The sequence below is a fragment of the Hyalella azteca genome, unplaced genomic scaffold, assembly GCF_000764305.2.
Source record: "Hyalella azteca isolate HAZT.00-mixed unplaced genomic scaffold, Hazt_2.0.2 contig14766, whole genome shotgun sequence".
NCBI classification, from domain to species: Eukaryota; Metazoa; Arthropoda; class Malacostraca; order Amphipoda; family Hyalellidae; genus Hyalella; species Hyalella azteca.
In genome coordinates, this window is record NW_025944642.1 from 501,129 (window position 1) to 524,206 (window position 23,078).

At 40.2% G+C, this 23,078-nt stretch overlaps 2 protein-coding genes across 4 annotated transcripts in view; both read right to left on the reverse strand.

Moving 5' to 3' along the window:
- Positions 1 to 14,574, reverse strand: part of LOC108678287 — a 30,217-nt gene extending 15,643 nt beyond the window's left edge. For all 3 annotated transcript variants that reach the window (XM_018166663.2, XM_018166662.2, XM_018166664.2), the window contains exons 1-2: positions 14,448 to 14,574; positions 708 to 855 (exon numbers count right to left, since the gene is read on the reverse strand). In XM_018166663.2, the coding sequence (XP_018022152.1) occupies positions 708 to 827 (120 nt within the window). In that variant the 5' untranslated portion in view covers positions 828 to 855; positions 14,448 to 14,574. The remainder of the gene's footprint in view (positions 1 to 707; positions 856 to 14,447) is intronic.
- Positions 14,575 to 16,668: 2,094 nt separating this feature from the next.
- LOC108678281 (amino acid transporter AVT1B) lies at positions 16,669 to 22,922 on the reverse strand. Its single transcript, XM_018166655.2, has 8 exons — positions 22,646 to 22,922; positions 21,190 to 21,290; positions 20,174 to 20,345; positions 19,662 to 19,838; positions 19,282 to 19,523; positions 18,731 to 18,937; positions 17,068 to 17,257; positions 16,669 to 16,861 (listed from the first exon to the last, which is right to left on the reverse strand). The coding sequence occupies exons 1-8, from the start codon at positions 22,663 to 22,665 to the stop codon at positions 16,708 to 16,710; spliced, it is 1,263 nt and encodes a 420-aa protein (XP_018022144.1). The 5' UTR covers positions 22,666 to 22,922; the 3' UTR covers positions 16,669 to 16,707.
- Positions 22,923 to 23,078: the final 156 nt, after the last annotated feature.

The following is a 23,078-nucleotide window of genomic DNA, read 5'->3' on the forward strand; positions in this document are numbered from 1 at the left end:
ATCATTTGATGTGGTATTTTACTATGGATAATTAATTACTGTTTGCTTCAACACTAGTTTCCACATATCATGTAATATCACAAGCAGTGACGTCATGGCAGAGAGACTATATGAACTACACCCTCAATGTGCCATCACCCCTTAAGTAGCATGTATTATGCTAAGCTGAGTGTTATTTTATTCATTACCCAATACCAAATTAGGCTGATTATCTCGCTATGTACATCCTATGGACAAATCAGACTTCTAAAAGCAACCCTTTATTCCTTGAAATATATAATATTCAACAATTGCTAACTTTGAGATTCAGGGTCACAGAAATGGTCCCAACAATATTGTAATTGCAAAGTCAGATAAATTAAGTAAAAAACCTCAAAGTATGATTATTCTATCAGTTATAACAACCATTGACTTTAGTAAAATCACTGGTGCCTAAGGTGAAATTTATTCTCCATGCTACCTGTCTTATTGATGAATCGAATAACAAATACACAAATCTAAAAAAATTATTTACAGGAAAAATGTGCATGGAATGAAAAAAACTGCAGTATGACAATTTACAATGTCATCTTTTTAACAAGCAATACAAAGCCTAATACACAGAGAAATATGAAGGATAAAATTGAAAATTTGACATTGAAATTAGTAGGTACATTTTATGTTGAATGGGACATGGAATTGAATATTAAATTATACAAATATCCCACCTGGAATAATGAGTCACAATTGTGGTGGGAGTTTTTGCGGGCTTTTGGCAAAACATTCTTGCTCAAATAATCCTCAACACCAGCAACAATTTCAAAAGCTTGGTCAAGAGAATCCTCCATGTTCAATTCTCAGTATACACATCACTTTCTGAAAATAATTAAGATCATTTAATACACAGAAATAATTAGATAATTTGGATATAGAGCTTTATCTTTGTTCTTGTATAGATTAATCAAATCTTGGTTCAAGAAATCAAGTTTACAAATCTTGTGCATGGAATTTCAATAATCAGTGGCTTATGTTAAATTCCATGCTAAAGAGTGGCTCATCAGAGGCTTATTTTAAGTAGTTTCAGGGCTTGTTTTCTTTAAATTCTTTTCTGCAAGGTTTTAAACTTTTGATTTGACTAACGCTTTGTATCACATGTTCAAAATGACTAAATTGACTTGCAGCCTTGGACCTCAGTTTTCACAATAAGAATCTGTAAACAATAGATTGGCAGTCTTGCAGAACATCAACTCTTCATTTTTAGATTGGGATTGCTTGTCACTTGATTTCAGAAATAAAGTTTTATAAAATTTTTATGCAAACTTTTGTGACTTTTCAGATAAGTTATTTACAAAAGACACCATAAATTTTGTCTGAACCAAACATTGTTACCAGGGGTAATCTTAGGGCAGACCAAGCTCATGTGTTTCAGCTCACAATTATATACCATCAACCGGGGCTACTCAGGATGGGCGGGGTAACTCGGGACAGTCCTTCAACACGGCGTAAAACTGTTTTAGTAGCAAAACTAATTGGAATATTGCAAAACTAAATATAGTGGCGTAAACGTCAACATTTTTCCTATCTATGTAGTATAAAGGAAGTCGAAAAATACTACATTTACTAGCTTTGAAAAATTCCTAAAAAATGGTGAAAAATGCCATTCTGAAAAAGTTACTTCTGCTAAGGTCTGTAGCAAAAAATATATTTGCCGTATTAAAAAATTTCACTTACATAAAAGTTGCACCCAGGTGTCGGCTTGAAAATGTAATTGAAGGAGTTGTCCTATCTAATTAAAAAAAAATGTTGGCGGCTATTTCCGCAAGGCGGGGCTACTCGGGACACTCCCCCAGGGCTACTCGGGACACCCCCCCGGGGCTATTTGGGACACCCCCAAAAACACATTTACAGTAGAACCTCAGTTAGCAAAGGCTCCAGTTAAGAAAAAATTGATTAAAAACAAAGAATATTTATTACATTTACCTCGCTCAGCGAAAAAAATTTCACTCATCGAAAAATTATTGCATCATTGGTCATCACAAAATTGTGCATAGAATGTCATATATAGAATTGTGCACCAGGCATCATAGAATGAAAAGTAATTGACCTAAACTATGATTTATTTCTCCAAAACATATGATGGTTGTCACCAAAATATTCCTTTCTGTTTCAGGTATGTTTTTCACGATCTTTTCTTTATAGTAAATTCACTTAACGTAATTAAAATGGTGTGAAATTACAAGCCGTCCTGTAAGCTTACAGATACAGAAAAAATGCTATAAGGCTGCTGATATGAAGCTTGCAGTGAACATGGTTGTTGTAAATGCTCAATGGCATGTTCATGGATACGGTAATATCGCATCAATAATACGATAATGTCACATCAATAATACGGTAATTAATGTATATGGTAATATCATATCAATAAAGGAAAAACAAGTAAAAGTCAAAGAAAAGTCATTTATTCTACCTCTACATCATCTACAATGAAAGAGGAGGACTTCAGAGTACTGTTAGTAATGGATGAGTACGCTCTGCATGCTTCAAATGTTTTAAAATGAAGTTTAATTCCAAGTGTCCCGAGTAGCCCCGTTCATTCGTTCAACGGGGCTACTTCATCTAAAATTATGGTCACGTGATTCCTGTAATGTTGGAACACACTTACATGGCCTACGCAATACGCATGGCGCATGATGTTGGCCATGGCTTTAGAAATGCCCCATACCCAGGATGGTGCGGCGTATACACCGGAGGTCTGGAGCCTTCAATGCAGTGTGTACGCCAAACAAAATAAAAAGTTAATGTATTGGAAGTAAGTATGAAAGCCACAACAGAAATGTTACCTTCTTCTAGTTGTTGTTTTATGCCAATGGGATTATGGGAGCTTAGAAGACACATCCATGTAGCCCCAACAAAAATGAACACAACAAAACACCAAATCCACTAAATTGTGGTTTTGTGTTAGGACAGGCAATGTCTACCACAACTTGACATACAGTGGAACGATTATAACAATTTTTATTATTATTTCTGATTATATTTATTTACATTGTTATGTTTTATACGCTCATGAACATATCTCTTATGACTTATAATCATACACATTTTCATGAAATATTTACAATTTATGAATTGCATTATTTATATTGCATCAAGACTTTGCCGCTCGATGATAAGTATATGCATGGATTTTAATATTTTTTCTGTACCACAGATTCAAGCGTTGTTCTGGAATCTGTGTTGTTCAGAGCAGAAGAAGGGGGATTCATCAGAAACTAAAAATATGGAAATAAACGAAGCAAATAGGAATGAAGCTTTAACAAGAAAACTGGTAATTCATAGACTGGTGCTTGTGCAAAAACGAAGTAGTAGTATCCTTTCACAGGAAAATAAGCACCAAAAAGAAACACAAATACAACTGGTCCAGGAAAATCAGTTGCAGCTTTTGACTATAATTACCCTTTTCAATAATTATTATTACCTTCTATTTATTAAATTTTATAAAATTCATGCATTATTCTATTCTTGATTAACTTCAAACTTTTATGTATTACACAAAATTTTGAATAGAAGCATCTGTTCTTATTTTTGTATCAACTACAGCAGTGGTTCCCAAAGTGGGCGATATCGCCCCCCTAGGGGCGATGGAAAGATTTTGGGGGGGGCGGTAAAGAAGAAGAGGGCGTTTGGGGGGCGATAGGGGGGCGGCGGTCCGAAGTGGAAGTCAGAAGTTCGAATGTTTGTTTGACGATTTGTACACAACACGTGCAGCACATGCCTCACAGCGATGGTTTTTTCACCCAGATCTGTTTTTAGCGCATTTACTCATTTATGGAAAAAATGCACTATTGTGCTCGCCATGTCCGTCCGTCTGTCTGTCCATCTGTCCGCCTGTCTGTCAGTCCGTGACTTCACGTTTTCGTCGACAAGAAAATGCTCTCTCTGTCATTCACTGCAGTGGGTACTGAGTTATATTTTTTTAACCTCTCCTGGGTTTACGTCTCCGACAAATTAACGGCCGGACTCGCGGCCAATTTCCAAATTCAATGATCAAGAAATACCTCTCAAACTAATAAACTTAACTCGATGAAACTTGGTACACGTATTCATTAGGACCTAACGGTAATGTAAAGCTCGTGAACAATTTTTTTAATTTTGCCTGCAATTGTTTTTGCCATACTTATATGGCAATATGGGCCGAATTCACAATGATCAAGGAATTTCTCCCAAATTACTGAACAGATTCGGATGAAATTTTGAATTTACAGTCCTAACTACCGAACGTTGATGTTTAGCTCGTGAAACATTTTTCGATTGTGCCTTCGTTCGCGAGTTTCATTCATGATTTAAACAGCAATGCGTGCTTAAATTCGCAGTAATCAAGAAATTTCTTGCAAACTACTGAACAGATTTGAAAGAAATTTAGTATTTTAATACCTAGCCTCAGCATCTGTGATGTTTAGCTCGTTACAATTTTTTCGTTTTGCCTTCGTTTGTGAGTTATACGGCTACACGTAAACGGCTATTGGTTAAACCAGCCGATAGAAAAGCCGATCGTTTCTCCTATATCTATATAACTTGCGAACGAAAGCGAATAAGGGAGTGTGAAATCAAGAATGACGGTAAAATGAAAAAAATTTCGCAAACGACGGAAAAATAAACATTTTTTCAATCTAAAAAACACCATTTGGTGGTTAGGAATCTATATTCAAAATTTCGTTCAAATCTGCTCGGTAGTTTGAAAGAAATTCTTCAATCACTGCGAATTTCGGCCTGTATCGCAATAAAACTCACGAATGAAGATGATATTTAAAAATTTTTCGCAAGCTAAACGTCACCGTTAAGTTCTGATGAATACATGTTCCAAGTTTTATTGAGCTGCGTTCATTAGTTTGGGTAATATTCCTTGATAACTGAATTTGGAGATTAGTCGTGAGACCGGTCACGAGTCCGGCCGTAAATTTGCCCGAGAAGTACTTGGTTTCTAGTGCTGAAACAGATAAAACAGCTGAAAAACATTGGTTCACTAAAAGGGGTCCTATTTGTGAAATACACATTTGTGTTTAACCTTTCATCTTTTAAAATTGCAGTGAACTAAATTTTTAGTAAGAGGCGCATGATTTTTTATGTGTCTGTGGGGGGCGCTAGAAATTCACTAGCTAGATTGAAAAAGTTTGGGAACCACTGAACTACAGCTTTTCCTAGCATGTTGGAAAAAGTTTCATTGTACAATTTTATCAATCGAGAGCTTCCTCTTACTTGTCCAATTGCGATCCAGGCGTTTCAGCTAGGCAAACAAATGAACACTGTGAAGTTAGACGCCTACGTCGTCTACTTTGCTATCATCGTATCGAGTAGCTTGGACATCAGCAAAACAGGGATTCAGTAGGGGCAAAGGCCATGCTTACTATCACCTGTGTAGAAAAACCGTGCGTGCCGCGCTATCCAAGCAGTCGTTCTCTCTTTACTACCGACAGGTGGTAGCAACCATCAAACTTTTGCCCGCCGCTGCAGAGTGTTGTGCTGCCCTCCCTGTTGCTTCTGAGATCGCATCGTTGAGTATAATGTTTCCAAGATCACCTCTAAGTTTAAATAGGGCAGTGCATTCCTTGCAAACAATTACCTATTTAGATGGAGTAACATTTCTAGCATTTATTAATATGACAACTTTGCACGCAATAAACAGATGAGGTGGTCAAGTTATTTAATGTAGCTATGAATAAAGTAGGTAAGATTGAACATAGGTAATATTGAACATGTATTATGAATAGATGTTAAGAATGCTAAGAATGCGGCGCCGTTGTTGCGAGACCGTGGGAAAGGTTGTTTACATTGAAACGTTGGCGCTCAGCGTTGCGAGAGAAATTCCATTTGAAGGAATGTAGCGTCTCTCGAGGGCTAGGCTTAAGTGTGCGCGACTCTAGCGTATATAAGGACCTCAGATTTCGCGCCAAGGGTTGTTGGTTCTACTGCGGAGACCGTCACACACGTGCGGTCTGCAGTTAGCGGACGTACAAACGGCTGCGGCCGTGAGGCCGCGGTGTCACCGTTTTTGAACATTGACGGTCACGACTTGCGAGAAACTTAGACTCACCAAGGCAGTTACGATTCCTGCGAGTGCATCAAACATATACAATGGACGGCTACGACTTCAACATATTATACGGTCAACATCAACACTACAGCAGTGACTCAGTCGTGAGACCTCGCGAGAAACCACAAGATGTACAACGATAATAACGCACGTCATCAGAAGATCCAAGTTTCAAGCTCTACACCAAGAATCATCAGTACGATATGGTCACGATTTCCATCAAGAAGAAGCGGTACGATTGCATTCATCTTCAACCGCTGAAGCACCGCATTGAGCCGAAGTAACATCATTGACGATAAAGACTACGCCACTATTCTGAAGTACGGTTGTTGTAAAACAACCTACGGCCAGACTGGCCGTGTGGCATCTATATCAACGAGATACGACAGCTATGAAGAAAGAGCAACTGTGAAGAGAGACGCTTGCGGTACAGCTGCAGTACAGCCACTTGAAATATGGCTGCGATGCGCGGGTACATCCGCAGAATGGTCGCGGAACGTACAGCCATAAATATGTGCGCAAGTTACGGTCATTTACAACAGTCGTACGGCTCAACGGAACTGCAACGGATCACACGCTTTTTCCGGTAAAATTAGGTGATTTTACATGATGATGATTCAACTGTTAGATTTCGGACTTTGATTATGTTCAGCTCACCTTTTTCATGTACTAGAGATTTTTTGTTAATGTAGGATGTGAACTTAAATTTCTCAATTTAATATGAAATGTATCAGTGTATCACAACCCTCTCTCTTTGTATTTTCTTTGCCGTAACGCTTCCAAAAAGAGAACCGTATATCATCGCGCCAAATCAAGTGCCACTCGGCAACCACCTGACAAAACGATAAGTAACGAATACCGGTATCTTGAACCTGAATCTGATTGTAACATAAAATTGGTGGAGTATTCACTCCGAGTCTCCAACTTTAAAACATATGAGACGAGAAGAAACTAAACGTTTCTCTTTTATTATATTTTTTCCCTATTTAATCAGCTAATTATATACTCTACAGATATAATACTCAACAATGATTTCTACTGACCTAAATATTCTCCAGCAGTTATCTTAAATTGGGAGAAATTATTGGAATGGAATGCGATAAATTATATTTAGTCGCCGATGATGCTCGCTACCTTACCCAAGCCACTACGATGCAGACCGAAGTCCAAGAGTAGGCAGGCAGATGGACCAGCCACACGGAAAACTTTTGGATCGCTGTAAAATGACTGATAAACAGCTTGCTCATTTAGGACAGTGGCATCACGGTCTCCACATTGCATTGTTACAATGAGATGCAGTCTAAAATTGCACCGAGACCGTGTTGCTTGCGTCAATTTAACGTCAGTAATAGGACCGCTGACCGCAGGTGTTAGCCAATTATCCCTGCCAACACCAGATAAGAAAGACTCGTGAATAGCAGCAATGTACTTTTGAGCGAGCTTTACGCTCAGAGATGATTCAAGATTCTCGTGTTTTGCTGCCAGGTTAACAAGCCGAATGGCTGCCGCTGCGGCACTGCATGAGTGTACTCTTCCACGAACTCTTCACGATTTTCTTCAGCAAGCTGGGGCACAATAGAAGGAGCATCTAAAATAGCAAAATCAGCACCTGCTTCACCGATGCACAGATTGAAGCTCCGATGAAGCGCACAGGCGAAATTCACCACATTCGCTGCCATATCCTTCTGTTATCGCACTCCCCAAACAACTGGGCCTGGTGGAGTCCCTTCTGGGACTCCACCAGCCATCCCTCTAGTAGAGGTACACCTTTGTACATACCAATGATACCACCTGGATGCACGTTCTCATAGCTCTCTTTCAAACGTGGATAGTCATCGAGGCGAAATTCTTTAGCACGCTGCGACAAGAAAGCGGAGACCTTGGGCCAAAGCACTGCAATCTTCCAGTGAAGAAGTTGCAAGTCTTGAGCAATTTCCATTAGCTGCCGAATTGGCTCCATGAGCTCCAACAGGCAGCACAGGTCGAAAACAAAGTCGTTACCAAATAGGAAATAGCTGGTATTGAAGCTCCTTGTTATCTGCACAGAATGCGTTGTGTAGCTCCAGGTAGCTGGATGCAATTGCATCCCATTGCTTGATAGCCAAGCTGGCAAACCATTGCACTGCAAATGCCAAAATTGTGCAAGCTCCTGTTTCAAAGGCAGCCTCTAGAGCAACGTGTCCGCGTCCAAATAGGTGAGCGAAAAGGTTGGCATGCTTAATGAACCAGTGCAAATAGAGACCATGTACCTCGTCATCACGCATGTCTGTGTATACCAAGTTAAGAAAATGTGCCGCATCCCAACTTATGGGGAGTAATTCAGCATTGTCATTGGCAATGCCAAGCTTCTCATGTATGATTTAAAAGTCTTATTACTGCATGACATAGAAATTGCAAAGCTGCTGTCTAGATCTTACTAGTCTAGCTTGTTTTTGTTCATAAAATAGGTCGTTTCTGTTGAAGTCACAACCAAGTAACTACTGTGAGTGAGACGATTGAAGTTTAATATTGACTTTGGCTTAGATGCTTTAGCAATATAATTATGCAGTACGTTTGCCATTATGTCCATTATATTATCATCCAAATCTTGAAATTTGAGTTTATATAGATTGAAATACATTATGGCCTGTTTGTTTCTGGATTAAGGAAAACACCAGGAGGTTTGAAGCCGTGAACTCTGTTGTCGATGCTCGAGGTTAAGGTTTTGTGATAAATAACCATAGCGAATGTTGCCTAAAGCGTCAGAGATAACTTTTCTGTAATTTCAAAAGTAAAAAAATTAAATCAATTGTAGATTTTGGTGCGTTATAAAATAAACTGGTCCTCACTTGCAGATTATTTGCATAGAAGTAACATGTCAATAATGCTATGGAAAATTCTTCCAAATGCTGTTATGATAATTGACCAGTTTCTTCCAAAGCAGTAAAATTTACTGATAGGGCAACCCTAGGTATAAGTTTCATACCAAAACGGTCCAGACAGTATTAGAGCTGAGGTTAGTAACCTGTCGCTGGGATCTTGCTTTAAATGACCTAAATTTCATATGTAGCCTGGATCATCAAAGGTAATTAAAAAAATTTTTATGAGATAACTATCATTGAAAGTTGTTTCAAATTTATGTCAACAGTTAATTAGATTAATCGAAATCTGTTCAGGGGTCTGGAAAATATTTTAAGCTTGCTAAGAATCTGATGACCGGCCGGAGAATTGTCCTACTGGTACAGAAAGTTATTGTCACTCAATTGACACTTAGCAATCAGGGTATACTCAGAGGTGGTGACTCTACGCGCTACATTGTTTTTAGCGCATTTTCTCATTTATGGAAAAAATGCACTATTGTGCTCGCCATGTCCATCCGTCCATCTGTCTGTCTGTTCATCAGTCCGTGACCTCGTTATCGTCGATGAGAAAATGCGCTCTCTGTCAATCACTGCAGTGAGTACCGAGTTATATTTTTGTTAATTTAAGATTGTTTAATGTAATCTGGATGGATGAGTTCAGCCTGCATGATAAAAAATGTAACCGTTAAACAAGTGACCGTACTGATCAGTGTTTCTATGTAGTTGATTGATGCCCTTCCTCTCAAAGCTACTGTATTGTACGAGGTAGTGGCGGTACCGCGATGCGCCGCAGGCTCGCAGCGGCAAAATTTTTCCTGATGTATGACGGGTGTCTGCACCGCCGCCAAGTGCATAAATTTTTCCTGATGTACGCCGGGGGTGTACCCCAAGTACACAAATTATTCCTGATGCACGCCAAGGCGTACGCCGGGGCAAGTTCTCAGAGCCTTGTGTATGCCGGATTAATCCGCGGAAAACAGGAAAACAGCACCATCCTGGGTATGGGAAATGCCCTGTGGTGTCATTATAAATTTTTAATATTTTAATGTAGAAATATATGAATTTAAAGTAATTTATACAATTTATTTGTTAAAGCTTTTATTATTAACCCCATGTAGAAGGGAACAAATGTAAGTGCATTTAACATACTGGAAAAATATTGCTTAAGGCTATGATTGAGAACCACAAGGCTTCAAATAAGGTCATTTTTATTTTATTTCTCTATCAGGCTCCTCACAAATTAGGGTTGACTTTAGACCAGTCGTAAATGAGACTTTCGTTATTCAAAGCTAAACCAATTATGTATTAAGAAAGGGTGGAGAGGACTAATAAGAACTAATGTTTAAAAAGTAATTGCAGATGATCTGCGACACAACTTCACAAGGTGCCTCGGTCGCCATTGTAGCAAGCACCATGGTCGCCACACCACCGCCACACCGTACCTCTACAACAACCTTCCTACCACCCCCCCCTCCCCCGCTGAGCCGGACCGTGCAATGCTCAAGAACTCGTGAACCGATAAGTACTCACAATAATTCCCTGCCACTATGTGTTCAACTCTTAGTGACTTGTGACTGTCATGATTAGTTATTAATTCATAAATGTTAACTTTTTGTGTTTGATTAGGAGACAAATTGCTAATAAATTAATATCTAATCTAAATGAAATCTCTAAGTATTGCAATGTTCTTTCTTCATTCATTCAAGTGTCACTTCAATCATTCCTATTTTTATCCTTTCTATAAATTTTTTAATCAAAAAAGTGGTGCAGGTGGATAAAAAATAATATATGAAATAATGAATATTAATTTTGAGAATTCCATCCAGAATACTACTCTGGCCCAGGCCCTCCAGCAGCCGGGCAGCCCAGCCCCCCACCATTGGGTGGGCCACTTGTAATTTGTAGCATTACCTAGACTGATTTGACAGAGTGGTTTTGTAGGTTGTGGCAAACAGGGGACTTTTTTTGTTGATCCTATCCATGAGCTTGTGATGACTGATGAGCATGAGGGCTGAGTCACTGAGGAGTGGAATCAGTGTATCCACTGGCTCATTCAATGCCGTCTGCCAGGTACCAGCAGCCAGCACCATTGAGACGCCTGTCGGAGACCACCACTGCCGTGCTTTGAATGGACTATCATGATACCTTCCCTGAAGAACGTAGCCTACAACACATCTTGACTGTAACGTTATCAGCCGCACGCCACCAGACAGATCACATCCATTGAATTAGATCAATCAGCCCACAGGAAAATAAGCCTGGCATCGTATGGCCCAGCGTCGTCTGCCAACAAGCGAAAAAAATTTACACCACCCGGGCGGAGCACGCCGGAGCCATCTGTATCTGTCCCGTGTGTCAAACCAGCCTACGGTCGAACAGCCACGCGTCATATGACGATAAATTTTGGAACAGAACTATGCTATCTGGAACCCGAACCTAACCCCAGATGCTGCAAGCTAAAAGTTACATAATTTAGCAAAGCTGTAGAAGTTGCTTGTCAAAGGACAATAGATTTTGGAACAGAACTATGCTTTCTGAAACCTAACCCCAATGCTGTGAGCTAAAAGTGACGGTCTGGTGGTGCACGGCACTGACGGCAGGATGCACACAGTTCCACTGGCAACCTGGGCTGGTTGGTCACAGTCCGTTGTCTGCAAGTTACAATTCAAGCTAAAGTCAGGGTATGAACTTATGAAGTGATGATTCGATACAACGTTCAGTTGTTGTTGTTGTTGTGGTTCCCCGGTCTCAATTTTACAAGAGACCCCCCTCGCGCAAGTACGACACCACCGACAGGGGGGTCGCTCCAGAGCTGTAGGGTCGAGGTTATGTGATGGTGTTGTCTGAGGTCCTGCCAGAGCGAACATTCCAGGAGAATGTGCGTGATTGTGTGGGGAGCTCTCTGGCAGGATGGGCAGGTGTCTGTGTCTGCTTGGCCTATTCTGTTTGCGTATGTTTGTAGTGAGGGGTGGTGGCCGCAGCAAAGCCTGGCTAGGTGTACTCTCTAATGTGATGAGGCCCCCGCCAGCTCCATGGGCTCTGTCTTGTCGCATTGTGGAGTAGGACGGGATGTTGGGTGTTTTATGTCTGTGTTGTAGTTTTGTTTCTTGTATTAGTGCTACGTGTATGTTATGCTTGTGCATTAGGTGTTTGAGCTCTTGGTGTTTGGTGCATATGCCATCTATGTTAAGTTTCAGGATATTGAGAGCCCTGGTGTTTCTGGTGTTCCTGTGTTGTGGACGGTGTTGGGGAGGAGGTGGTGGTGGTGTGGTGGTGATGGTGATAGTGGTGGTGGTGGTGGCTGTGGGGGTGGTGTGGGCTGCTGTGGTGGTGATAGGGGTGGTGGTGGTATTGAGTGTGGGGTTGACTGGGATAGGGGATGTGCTTGTGGTGTATAGGTTTGTGATGAGGTAGTGTTTGTGGTGTTGTTTGTGGATAGGCAAGTGGTGCATTTAAAGTCGCTTGTGTAGCGGGTAAGTGAAGGGAGTGTAGTGCACCGAAGATGGACCCACTCGCTGCAGGAGTTGCAACGAACGGAGCCAACGGTACGCTTGATGTGTCTAGTGCAGGTGGGGCAGATGTAGATGGGTCCAGGATTGGACTTGATGTCCCCGGCGAGTAAGTGTAAGAGGGATTCGATGGCCGGGACATAGAACCCCTCTGTCGAAAAAACGAGGGACGAATCCCCCGCCGGCGCCCAGGACGCAAGGTACCCCGGGCCAGGGCCTGGGGTGGGGTTGAGGTTGGGGAGTTTGGCCGTCGAAGGTTGCACGCTTCCTCCGACGGGTGCCGCCACTGCGCAGACACCCCGGTGAGAAGGGGCGCTCCACTTGAAGAAGCTCCCACATCCAACGGCACAACGTTCAGTCGTTCAGTGGTGCATAACCTTACTTTCTGGGCTATTTGCTTCAGAAAATGGTGGCATAAAGCTCCTAATATTTAAAGCAAGATGATGTCACAGGCTGGTTACCGACGATTGGCTTAATCCGCGGCTGATTGGTGGTCATTCAGCATAGTGGCAAAGCCAAAGCAGAGAGTTTTTTAGACTCTCCCTCAAGTTCATTTTTGAGTCCTATAAGTAGACCAGTAAAGTATCCTGGATACCAGCAGTATCATACTTGAGAAATTGGTTTAAATCTTGAGTAGGGTAAACGCGGTATATTCCGACACATTAAGGACGCATCGAGAAATGAAAAACTATAAAAAAATAACCGTATGCGTTACTCGAGTTCTGTTTGCTTTATTTGACTCGCAAAACACCGTACTACGCGCCAGCATCAACGAAACGTCACAAAATGTTGCCATATATATTAAAAAGCCTTTAGAATGGAAACCTACCAAATTCCTATATTCCGTCACTGTGTGTGGCAATATTCGGCACGTGGTGAGTCGTATTGCGTCAGCGCTTCAAATTTAACTGATACGTAATGCCAACATCCACGTGTTCGAATTCCGTTCGCTGTGTGAGCTGTATTGGGAAGTGGCATGCATTGTCTCTCTTTGGATCTCAATATTTTCCCACTAGATGGCTAAGACCTAGTGTTTTGGCAGTATTTTGATGCGCAAATGTATGACGTCACCATTTCAACCATCAACAAATGCATGGAACTAAAACAAAGCTTAATATAAAGGAAAAGCTGGAGAGGTGACCGAATTACCCATGATGTCAGAATATACCGCGTTTACCCTAAATGAAGAAACTAAAAATGAACTGATTCTAAAAAAGCTCTGGTTTGCCACTTTGTGACATTCGGAAATATGCTAGGCGTTCCTTTCAAGGCTGATTGGTGCACAAATTTGGTGATGCACGGCTGCGTAACCGCACCTTGCGCACCAATGCACCATTTACCTCAATACTCAAATTCAAATAGGATAGTAAAAAAAATTTGAACTACCTAAAGGCTAAAGTCCTAAACTAGCCAACTTGAAGTCTTGAAGTACTTGAACTAGGTAACTAAAAATCACTTGTAGTTGTTATAGCCTAAGTTGTTTGCCACTTTTATCATGACCATAGTGGCAAAGCAGAGAGTTTTTTAGACTTTCCCTCAAGTTCATTTTTGAGTCTTATAAGTAGACCAGTAAAGTATCCTGGATACCAGCATCATCATACATAAGAAATTGGTTTAAATCTTGGGTAAATGAGGAAATTAAAAATGAACTGATTCTATAAAATCTCTGGTTTGTCATTATGATCATGACTATGCGATGGTCAGTAGCTAGGTTACGTACCTACTCAGTAATCAGTATGGTCATTGCCTATTGCCATTGGTGATTGGTCAATGGTGAGTACTGAGTACTGACTAGAGTAGTGACTGAGACTCACTGAGTAGCTATACCCGGCCCCCGGGTAGTGGGTACGGACGTACGGCGTACCTATAACGGGTATTGTTTACTTAATTTAATAATTTATTCACTTCTTAATTACCACAGTCTAGGGCCTAGGCCTGCAGGTAAATACATTCATTAGACTGGAGATATATCATTTTAGCTGGACGAGTGTCATTTGCTTGATTCAAAACATCAGCTGAAAGTCTTACCGAGATGAGGCGGCAGGCTGTAGCTTTTCCAAATAGTGCCCTACCTACACGAGCAGTCGAGCACGAGAGAATCTCTGAACTTCATTGACCGATTTACGTGAGAACAAATTTACGCGATATTGGCTCCGTCACCAAGGGTCTAGGTAGAATTGGAACGACAAGGAGAAGCTAGGCAGAAAAACACATATTTTAGGCAAAAACTGAAAACTACGACAAAAGATGAAATTTTTGCATAAAAAGTATTTTTATCAATATTATTGTTATTTATTTTCCAAAATATTACCATACAAATACAGTGAAATTGGTTGCGCTAGTGAGACTGATAATCTAGACCAGTGGTTTTTAAAGGTGCCTGTATACAGGGATAGTATCAGCCGCTAGTTCATCCGCCGCTTGATCTGTCTAGGTACGCTACTAGCCTCGTGTACAGGGGTTCAGCCGCTTCAGAGGGGGTTCAGCCGCCGGCAAGTGCCCGAGACTCTGCCGAGAGGGACAACGATGTGTTGATTTCTGTGCTTGAGAAGTGGCTAGTGGCCGTGCGTTGACAACGCATTGTTCAGTTGAATATCTTGCTGTGTTATTAGCTAGTAGCGCTGATTTAGCCATGGTGAGAGCATTTGTGCCGCACTGCCGCTCTTGTGAAGCATCTTCGAATCAAGTGAATAATGGCTTGTTTGAACGATAATGTTTCTTAGAAGAACCCAACAAAGTGGATTCCAGACGATATTCAACTATTTTGTTTTTTAATATTCCAAAAATATGAATTAAAGTGGAGTGTTTGCCATGATGGTTACTCCAACAAAATGAAGAGAGAAATAATTATTTTGAAACAGAAAGAAAACCTTACTAGTCAGGATTTAGTTCTTCCCGACGTTGCATTTTTAATGGCTAGAATAAAGAATATAAAAAGACATACGTCATACAGACTCGAGTTGTTGAAGGTGATCCCACTATCCATCTTCGTAGACCTCACTCGACGGCTTTTACGACGCACTGGAAGGTGCGAACGAGAAGATAGCGGCAGTGCGGCGCCTTATACTCTCCACGTCCACGTGTACAGGCTTACTTGCCGGATAGTCACCAAGCAACCGACACTTGCCAGATTTACTAGCCGTCTGCACTATCCCCGTATACAAGCACCTTAACCTGGGTTCGATCAAACTCTAGGGGTTGGGTGAGTCGTTTACTCATTTTCTGGGGTTTGACGGTTTGTTTCTGTACTTAGGGAAATGAAGTATGCACTTAGATGAGCTCGCAATGTCTCTCGACGGAAACTTCCCCACCAGAATCTCATACCCAGCATGGGCGAGACAGTCATTCAAGTTTAGTGTTGCGACCGCAAATGTGAATGATGAATACCTGGACGAAATCATCGGACTGCAGGAGAGCCAGGTTCAACAGCAACTCTTCAGAAAAACAACGCTCTCAACGTTTTGGTGTCTCCAAATCGCAGCGTACCCCCTTATTGCTAAAAAAGCCCCTAGATATTCTCATACCGTTTGTTATAACAGATCGTTGCGAGCAGTCCATTTCGATGATGGTAAGCATCAAAAGAAGGAAAGGAACACACTTTCTTGCGAAAATGATATTAGAGTGGCACTTGCGAAGGTGAAGCCGCACATTCCTGAAATTGCCGCACTGAGGCAACAAAAGTCACATTGATTTGCAATGAATATTCATTTTGTTTTTGGTTTATGTGCGAAATATATGTTGTGTAGTTTTTTTTCATTCAACAAAGCGATTTTGTGTGCAAATGGTGCATGGTACAGTTTATGCAGTTATAGCTTAGACATATTTTTTGAATTGAAAAAAAAAACATTTCATTTTTCCATTTACGAAGGGTTCGATGAATGCATGAATGGATCTTGCAGGGTTCGGTACCACCAAATAAGGTAAGAACCACTGATCCAGACAATCATAGACATAGAGCCAAAAACTTCTCCGATTACTGGATCTTTCAGAAGAGATCAAACATGTAAAAAATATTTCATCAAGAATAATAACAATTAGTTATCAAAAAATTTTCATTGTCCTTCTTAGTGTTAAAAATAAATATTCCTCTGCATACTCGTGTCGTGGTTTTTAATTTGCAACGACCCTCATTTCGTATTCTATGGCTTCTTTCCTCACATCTGCTTGACTAGATTAGACCGCTTGACCTCACCGTTCATAGGAACGGACATAGAATAGCGAGCGAACTGGGAAAAATAGAATAAAGTGATGTAATTCTAATTCTATATTATTCTAAATTATTACATTTTTACAGGGAGTCTCCAGAAAAATCAGCAAAGCAAGACGCGCTAAAGGGTGTGTTCACGATTTCGACAATGGCGCTCACAGTCGAGAAAGTTCCTCCTATAGCGCCTATGATCACAATTTCGATAAGTGCCACCCTCATCCAGAACGGTACCGGCCTGAAAGAAAAACACCAAGAAAATGAACTCTATATGTGAAGATAAATATTAGCGAGCATGTTTCAAGCATATGAAGAAAAACTTCTGAGCATTTTTGCTGAAATTCTCAAAACATACTATATCATCGCAGCAACTCACATTGTTTAACATGACTTACTAAAGCTTTCTGGGTTTTGGTTGTATCAGAAAAATATAAAAATACTTGCCTCCCATCATATTTAGGACCAGGGCGCGTCAATACTAGGTACATTAATGGGGGCAGGATGAAGGAACAAATTGTCATGGCCGACCCGCCGATCAAGTTGAGGATGAGACTGAAGTCGGGGATCGCGAGTCCGATGATAGCTTGTAGCCACACGATAGACGTTCTGGTTACAATGCGCTTCACACCAAAGTCTGCGCACAGTTCATCATTTGGCAGCTTTAGCAACACTGATATCATCTCAATATATGTTACTTGTAATAATGAACTTCACGCCAAAGTCTGCACACAGTTCATAATACGACATCTTTAGAAACACCGATATCACTTCAAAGTACTCTTCACTCATGAAAAAATATAACGATTGGTGAGAATGGTATTGATTAGAACTGTTTAACCTTACCATATAAATGTCATCATATTCTCTTAAAAAATAAATATTCCTCTGCATACTCGAGTCGTGGTTTTCAATTTGCAACAAACCTCATTTCGTATTCTATGGCTTTATCCCTCACATCTGCTTGATTTATTTTTCACAAATGCATTAAGAAGAGTTTCGTCTCCGGATGCCATTTAATTTCGAAAAACGCTCAATGAATTTCAAAATGAAAGTTAATGCGTTAAGATTACTAAATGGAATAAGTACCGATATTTCGCATATTTGACCATGTAATTAGGATTATATTATGAATGGGCAAGGAAAGAAGAATATTTAGTGTCAGGAATGTATGAAACTTGTGTGAGGAGAATAGTAAATTTCTGTCTAAACAGTCGTGGAGTCAAAATTGTACATGTATAGTAGTGTCGACCCTGAAGAAATGGTCCTACGGCCTGTTGCTGACACTTCTACTTTTCTTGACTTTTTATATGATATCTTAAAAACCGTCCTTTTGACCAGATCTTTCAAAAACTGACGATGGTTTGAAATATGTACTAGACTTTTATCAAGTTCGCGAGGTACATGACAATTCAAGACTGACGGCTTGAAGGGCAAGTCCTATGAAGAAAGATTAAAGATTATGAAGCTTCCAAGCCTCAGTTATCGACGTCTGCGTGGGGAGCTCATTGAAGTATACAAATATGCTCATGGTTTATACAAGTTCCCCGAAGGATTACTAGAATTTGAAACAAGAACCAACACCAGGGGCCACAGCTATAAACTAAAAAAACTGCACTGCAACTTCTCCACGCGACAAAATTTCTTCTCGCTTCGAAACACCGACATTCGGAACAGCCTCCCCGATGACATCGTTGGCGCTCCAAGTATGAACGCGTTCAAGAACAGACTAGATAAAGCTATAGAAAAATATATATTCAGATTTGAAATGCCTAGCACCATATCGAACCCGGCGGAAGTCGAGTAGCTACTTCAAACTTTCGTCAGTCGTGAAAAAATCCGGTCAAATGACACGATTTTAGATCTTCTGTGAACAAGGCACGAAAAGGAAAAGAATCGGCGACAGGCCACATCAGGCCTTCACTGCAGCGCCGGGATCACTATGTTATGTTATGTTATATGCAGCGTGTGACCATGTCTGGTCTGTTCTTGAACGCGTTAATAATTAATTGGAGCGTCCACGATATAGTTGGCAAGATCTCAAGTCCGAGAGATCTAGTTGGTACATAATGACATATATGTGAGTGAAATTATAGAATGGTATTCTTACTCTGAGGTATGTTTAGAATATCTTCAAACGCTTGGGTAACTGTGTTGAATCCAATAACGTAAGATCCAAGAAGATTGATGATTTGCAGCGCCATAGCAGCTTCCACAGCAGGACCCTGCGTCACTTCGAACAGGATGTTGCTGTTGACATACGTGCCGAAAACTGCGTAGCCGGCCACACTTACAGGCACATACAACAAGAGAATACCTGCCAGTAAAAAAATAATTAACCCATGCCAAGAATTAGTTTATTTTAACAATTGTTTTGGAAGGAGTGTGACAGCAGCGACTCATAACAAGTTCATATTATATGTTGTCATAAATCTTTTTGGAGACCAGCTCCATCATCAGTTATAAATGCAAAGAGTACAAGAACAATCGAAAATTTTCTCCGAATTTTCGAACTGATGAGGCAGCTGGTCTCCAGAAGGTCTCAGTGAAGATATGGTGAATTTCCTTTGCATTATCTTTACTTTTACCGCTAAATTCTTGGTGGACTTTAGGCCTGAAAGAGACTTATGATAAAAGCATTTCGGTAGTGGCGCTACTCACTAGAAAAACCAAGCAGAACACTTTTCCAGAACTGCGTTCTGTCTGACATGTCGTTTTGGATGGTAGGGAATACGGACGATCCACCAAATGCGAAAAGAATGGCTCCGTAGCCCAAGGCGAAGGTCTTGATGGTCGGGTTGACGAACTGCACGTAGTGTTGATCTGGTGCGTCCAAAAGCGTCTGCACGAAGATAGCTAAGCAAGCAGCTATAGTCGAAACCACTGCCAGCATCGGCCCAAGCCTGAAACGGTTGTATTTGATAATAATAATGCAAATTATCATCGCTCTTATTTGATTTGCAAATGATTTAAATGTCTTAATACAGCGTGGAACGGTTAAAATTAATTTGTTAGCGAATTGTTGTTCACTGAGAACTCACCAAAAATCTTTAGGTGTGCCGAGCCAGGTGCATGGAGTGATGATTGTTGCCACGATGATTATGTAAACGCAGGTGCTCAAGCCTGGCAGCAAAGTGTTCAGGAGCTCTGCAGCTAGTATGATGAACACGGTCGTACCTCCGAACTGTGACGCCACCACACAGAACAGCGCGAACGCTCTGGGTGTCCATTGCAATAAGTTTAGATTTGATGAGCAATTAGAATAAAATTTAGCAAAAATGATCTATTTTACCTCATAAATTTTCATTATATTTATTGAAAGTGGCAGCTTCATACACTCAAATTCAAGGCACTCGTTTCAAAAATCGCATTTAGGCTAAACTCTCAACTTTGTCGAACAAACTTATCTGTGAAAATGTAAAGCCACATGCAAGCATTAAAAGCTTCGAATCTAATTAAAAACTCAATTTAGGGACGAATCCCATATTATATTTTAGGGAAGAATCTTATATTTTTGTCGAATCTCAATTTAGGGAATCTCCTGTGTACTCACCGTCCGTGCTTGCCGAACGCTTTTTCAGCGATTTCCATGTAAGGCTGTCTGGCTGGCTGGGAGTACTGGTCCGGCCAGCGTTCCTCTAGGATGTTCCAGCAGAAGCCCAGCCTCGTGGCCGACAAGCCCACCATTACGCAGAACAATATCATCATCGGTAAGCCCAGCCATCCTGCACGGCATCAAACTGAACGTGTGCATGTTCTTTTAGAACGAGTGTTTTGATGTGGCTGACAAGCCCGCAAACATGCAGAACAACATCATCATCGGTAAGCCCAGCCACCCTGCACGGTATCAAACTAAACGTGTTCTTGTTCTCTTCGGACAAGTGCTTTGATGTGGCTGAGCCCGCGAACATGCAGAACAATATCATCATCGGTAAGCCCAGCTACCCTGCACGGTACCAAACTAAACGTGTTCTTGTTCTCTTATAATAAGTGTTTTGTTGTGGCTGACAAGCCCACGAACATGCAGAATAACATCATCATCGGTAAGCCCAGCCATCCTGCACGGCATCAAACTAAACGTGTTCTTGTTTTCGTTTGGACTTTTTTCTGTGTATGGTTAAAATCAATTGCAATTTTTGTAAGTCGACACTTGACAACGTACGTCAATCCTACACAGTATCTTAATAACGCATCTCTTTAAAATGATCGCTTTTGTCAAAGCGTTCACGAGTAACCTCAAAGTTTTTCAATAGTTCTTGTAGTATTAGCGATGGAGTAGGCATAATTGAATTAAGAAGATATATTTTATGTTCTTGTATAATTCCGGTTTGTACGAGTGGTTATAAGATCACCGAAATTGGAGCACCGTTTCGGGAGTTCGAACCCCGTAACTCATAGTGAAAATTCTAGTTAAAAATCGGCAAGGCGGTTCTGTGGTTAAGAAACGGCGACAAGCCAACAAGCCCTAATCAAAGCTGAAACTACTATATTATATACATATACATATCAATCATTCTTATATAAAATATAATTTATTTTACATATAATATATTATTTACATGAGCTGACCTGTGTTGCCGAGAGCTTTTGGCAACGATACAAATCCAGCGCCTGCCAGCTGCGCGACGATAAACAGTCCCGCAACGACCACCGACAGGCCTTTTGTTTCCCTGCAGGGCAAGAAAATAATTAAATTGCAGCGACAGGCACTAGAATAAATGGCATAGAAATTTTTTGTTTATATCATGTTACATTTATTAGTGCATGAAAGTTATAAATTTAAAATTTGTAATTAATTATACGTTTATGTTCACCACTTCTCTGAACATTGGATGAGAAACTTTATAACTTTTTCCTAATTAACCCGGCATCATAATTCATACCATTAGCCCTGATGCTAATCCAATCAATCCAACTAATTCGATCAGTTAGAGTTAGCTCATGCAGGATCTTCTTCAAATTACATAACAAACTTCCCTGTTGACATTATCCAAATTATTATTATTTTGGCGTAAAGATTTAATCTCTTGTTTTCGAGCTTCTCAGTACGAAAAAACAATATTGGTATCGTTCATAACAAAACATATCAGCAAAGCTCAAGCGCTCCGGCACCTAAGGTCACAAGTTCTAATCATTACAGCAGACGACACACATGATAAGCCTCTTGATAAGAAACTCTTATAATAACCACTCTTATAACTCACACTTGTGATGCCCGTCAATCAGCTCTAATTGCTTTTATTTTTTCTTTGTAGGTGTCAAACTAAAATCATTTCGCATAATCGCTTTATCAAGACACCTTTGCATCAGTAGATAATTTTAATAATTATTTTTCAAAGAACGTAACGTGGACGTGGAACGTAACGTACGGTGACCTTAGAATGCGGAGGCTGTGAATATGAATAAAGCCCCTAGGCGCTGATTGCAGATTTTTACTTGCCAGAATACGTAGGTTTTTAAAAAAAAGTGTTACTTGCCAGAATACGTAGGTTTTTAAAAAAAAAAGTGAACCAAAGGGCGCTGATTGCACATCACACAGTGAACACATACAGTTAACACATTCAGTGAACACATGGGCGCTGAATGCATATCATTTTTCCTAGCACGTGGCGCAACCAGAGTACAATTAATTCCGTTTCGTATTTCAGGTCCCTGTTTTTTGTCGGAATCTTTTTGTCCACATTATTGCATTTTCAAAGGTTTTAGGTTTCCAATCGATCAAGTTTCAGCATCGCAATATATTTATATAAAAACGAAATAATATAACACTATAACCACAACTTTTGCATACAATGTTACTAGTGATCGTAGAAAGACATTGAGACATAAATCAACATTAAGTTAGACAGAGTTTTCATTAACCCTAAGACAATATGAAGTAATTAACTTTATTTATAATTCAAAGGACTCTAAGTTCAACGTAATCTCATAAAATTTATGTTCAAACGTCATAATTCCTCTCACTAATCACTCTCAAGTCAAGGGCATCATTTTGGTAAAACATTTAAAGATTAAATGCACTCACTTGATTGGAATTTTTTCCATGATGAACTTCCGATATCGGGTTGAAATGTGATGAAGGAACTAATACTAAAATAAGATAATAGAAAACAAACTCAAATAATGGCAAATAAATTACTCAAGTTTTGTATACCAATGAGAACGTGATGAGAATTGTTCTGATTCAATTTAAATTTAAGAATCGTGGGAAAATGTTGCGTCACTACTTGGACTATGTTGACGTTTGTTAAAAATCCATTGAGAAACTTTACCTAAAATGAAAAATTGAAATGAACTTCACAAAATAACATGTAAATAAATAAATGACGCATTGTTTATAATATCCTTCATGACCGTCATCCTAAACAGATCTCATATAATTGAACTTCAATGAAGAAATCTCCTCTGCTTCGAATTTGGAAATTATCAACATCTTGTGTAACATGCTCGTCAGGCAT

Excerpts from the sequence above, each read along its gene's own strand:
- LOC108678281 (XM_018166655.2), bottom strand. The coding sequence starts at position 22,665 with ATGGAAAAAATTCCAATCAA. Across the intron at positions 21,291-22,645 it reads ATGGAAAAAATTCCAATCAA|GGAAACAAAAGGCCTGTCGG; the intron begins GTGAGTGCATTT and ends CTTGCCCTGCAG. Across the intron at positions 19,839-20,173 it reads GCGTTCGGCAAGCACGGACG|AGCGTTCGCGCTGTTCTGTG; the intron begins GTGAGTACACAG and ends ATGGACACCCAG.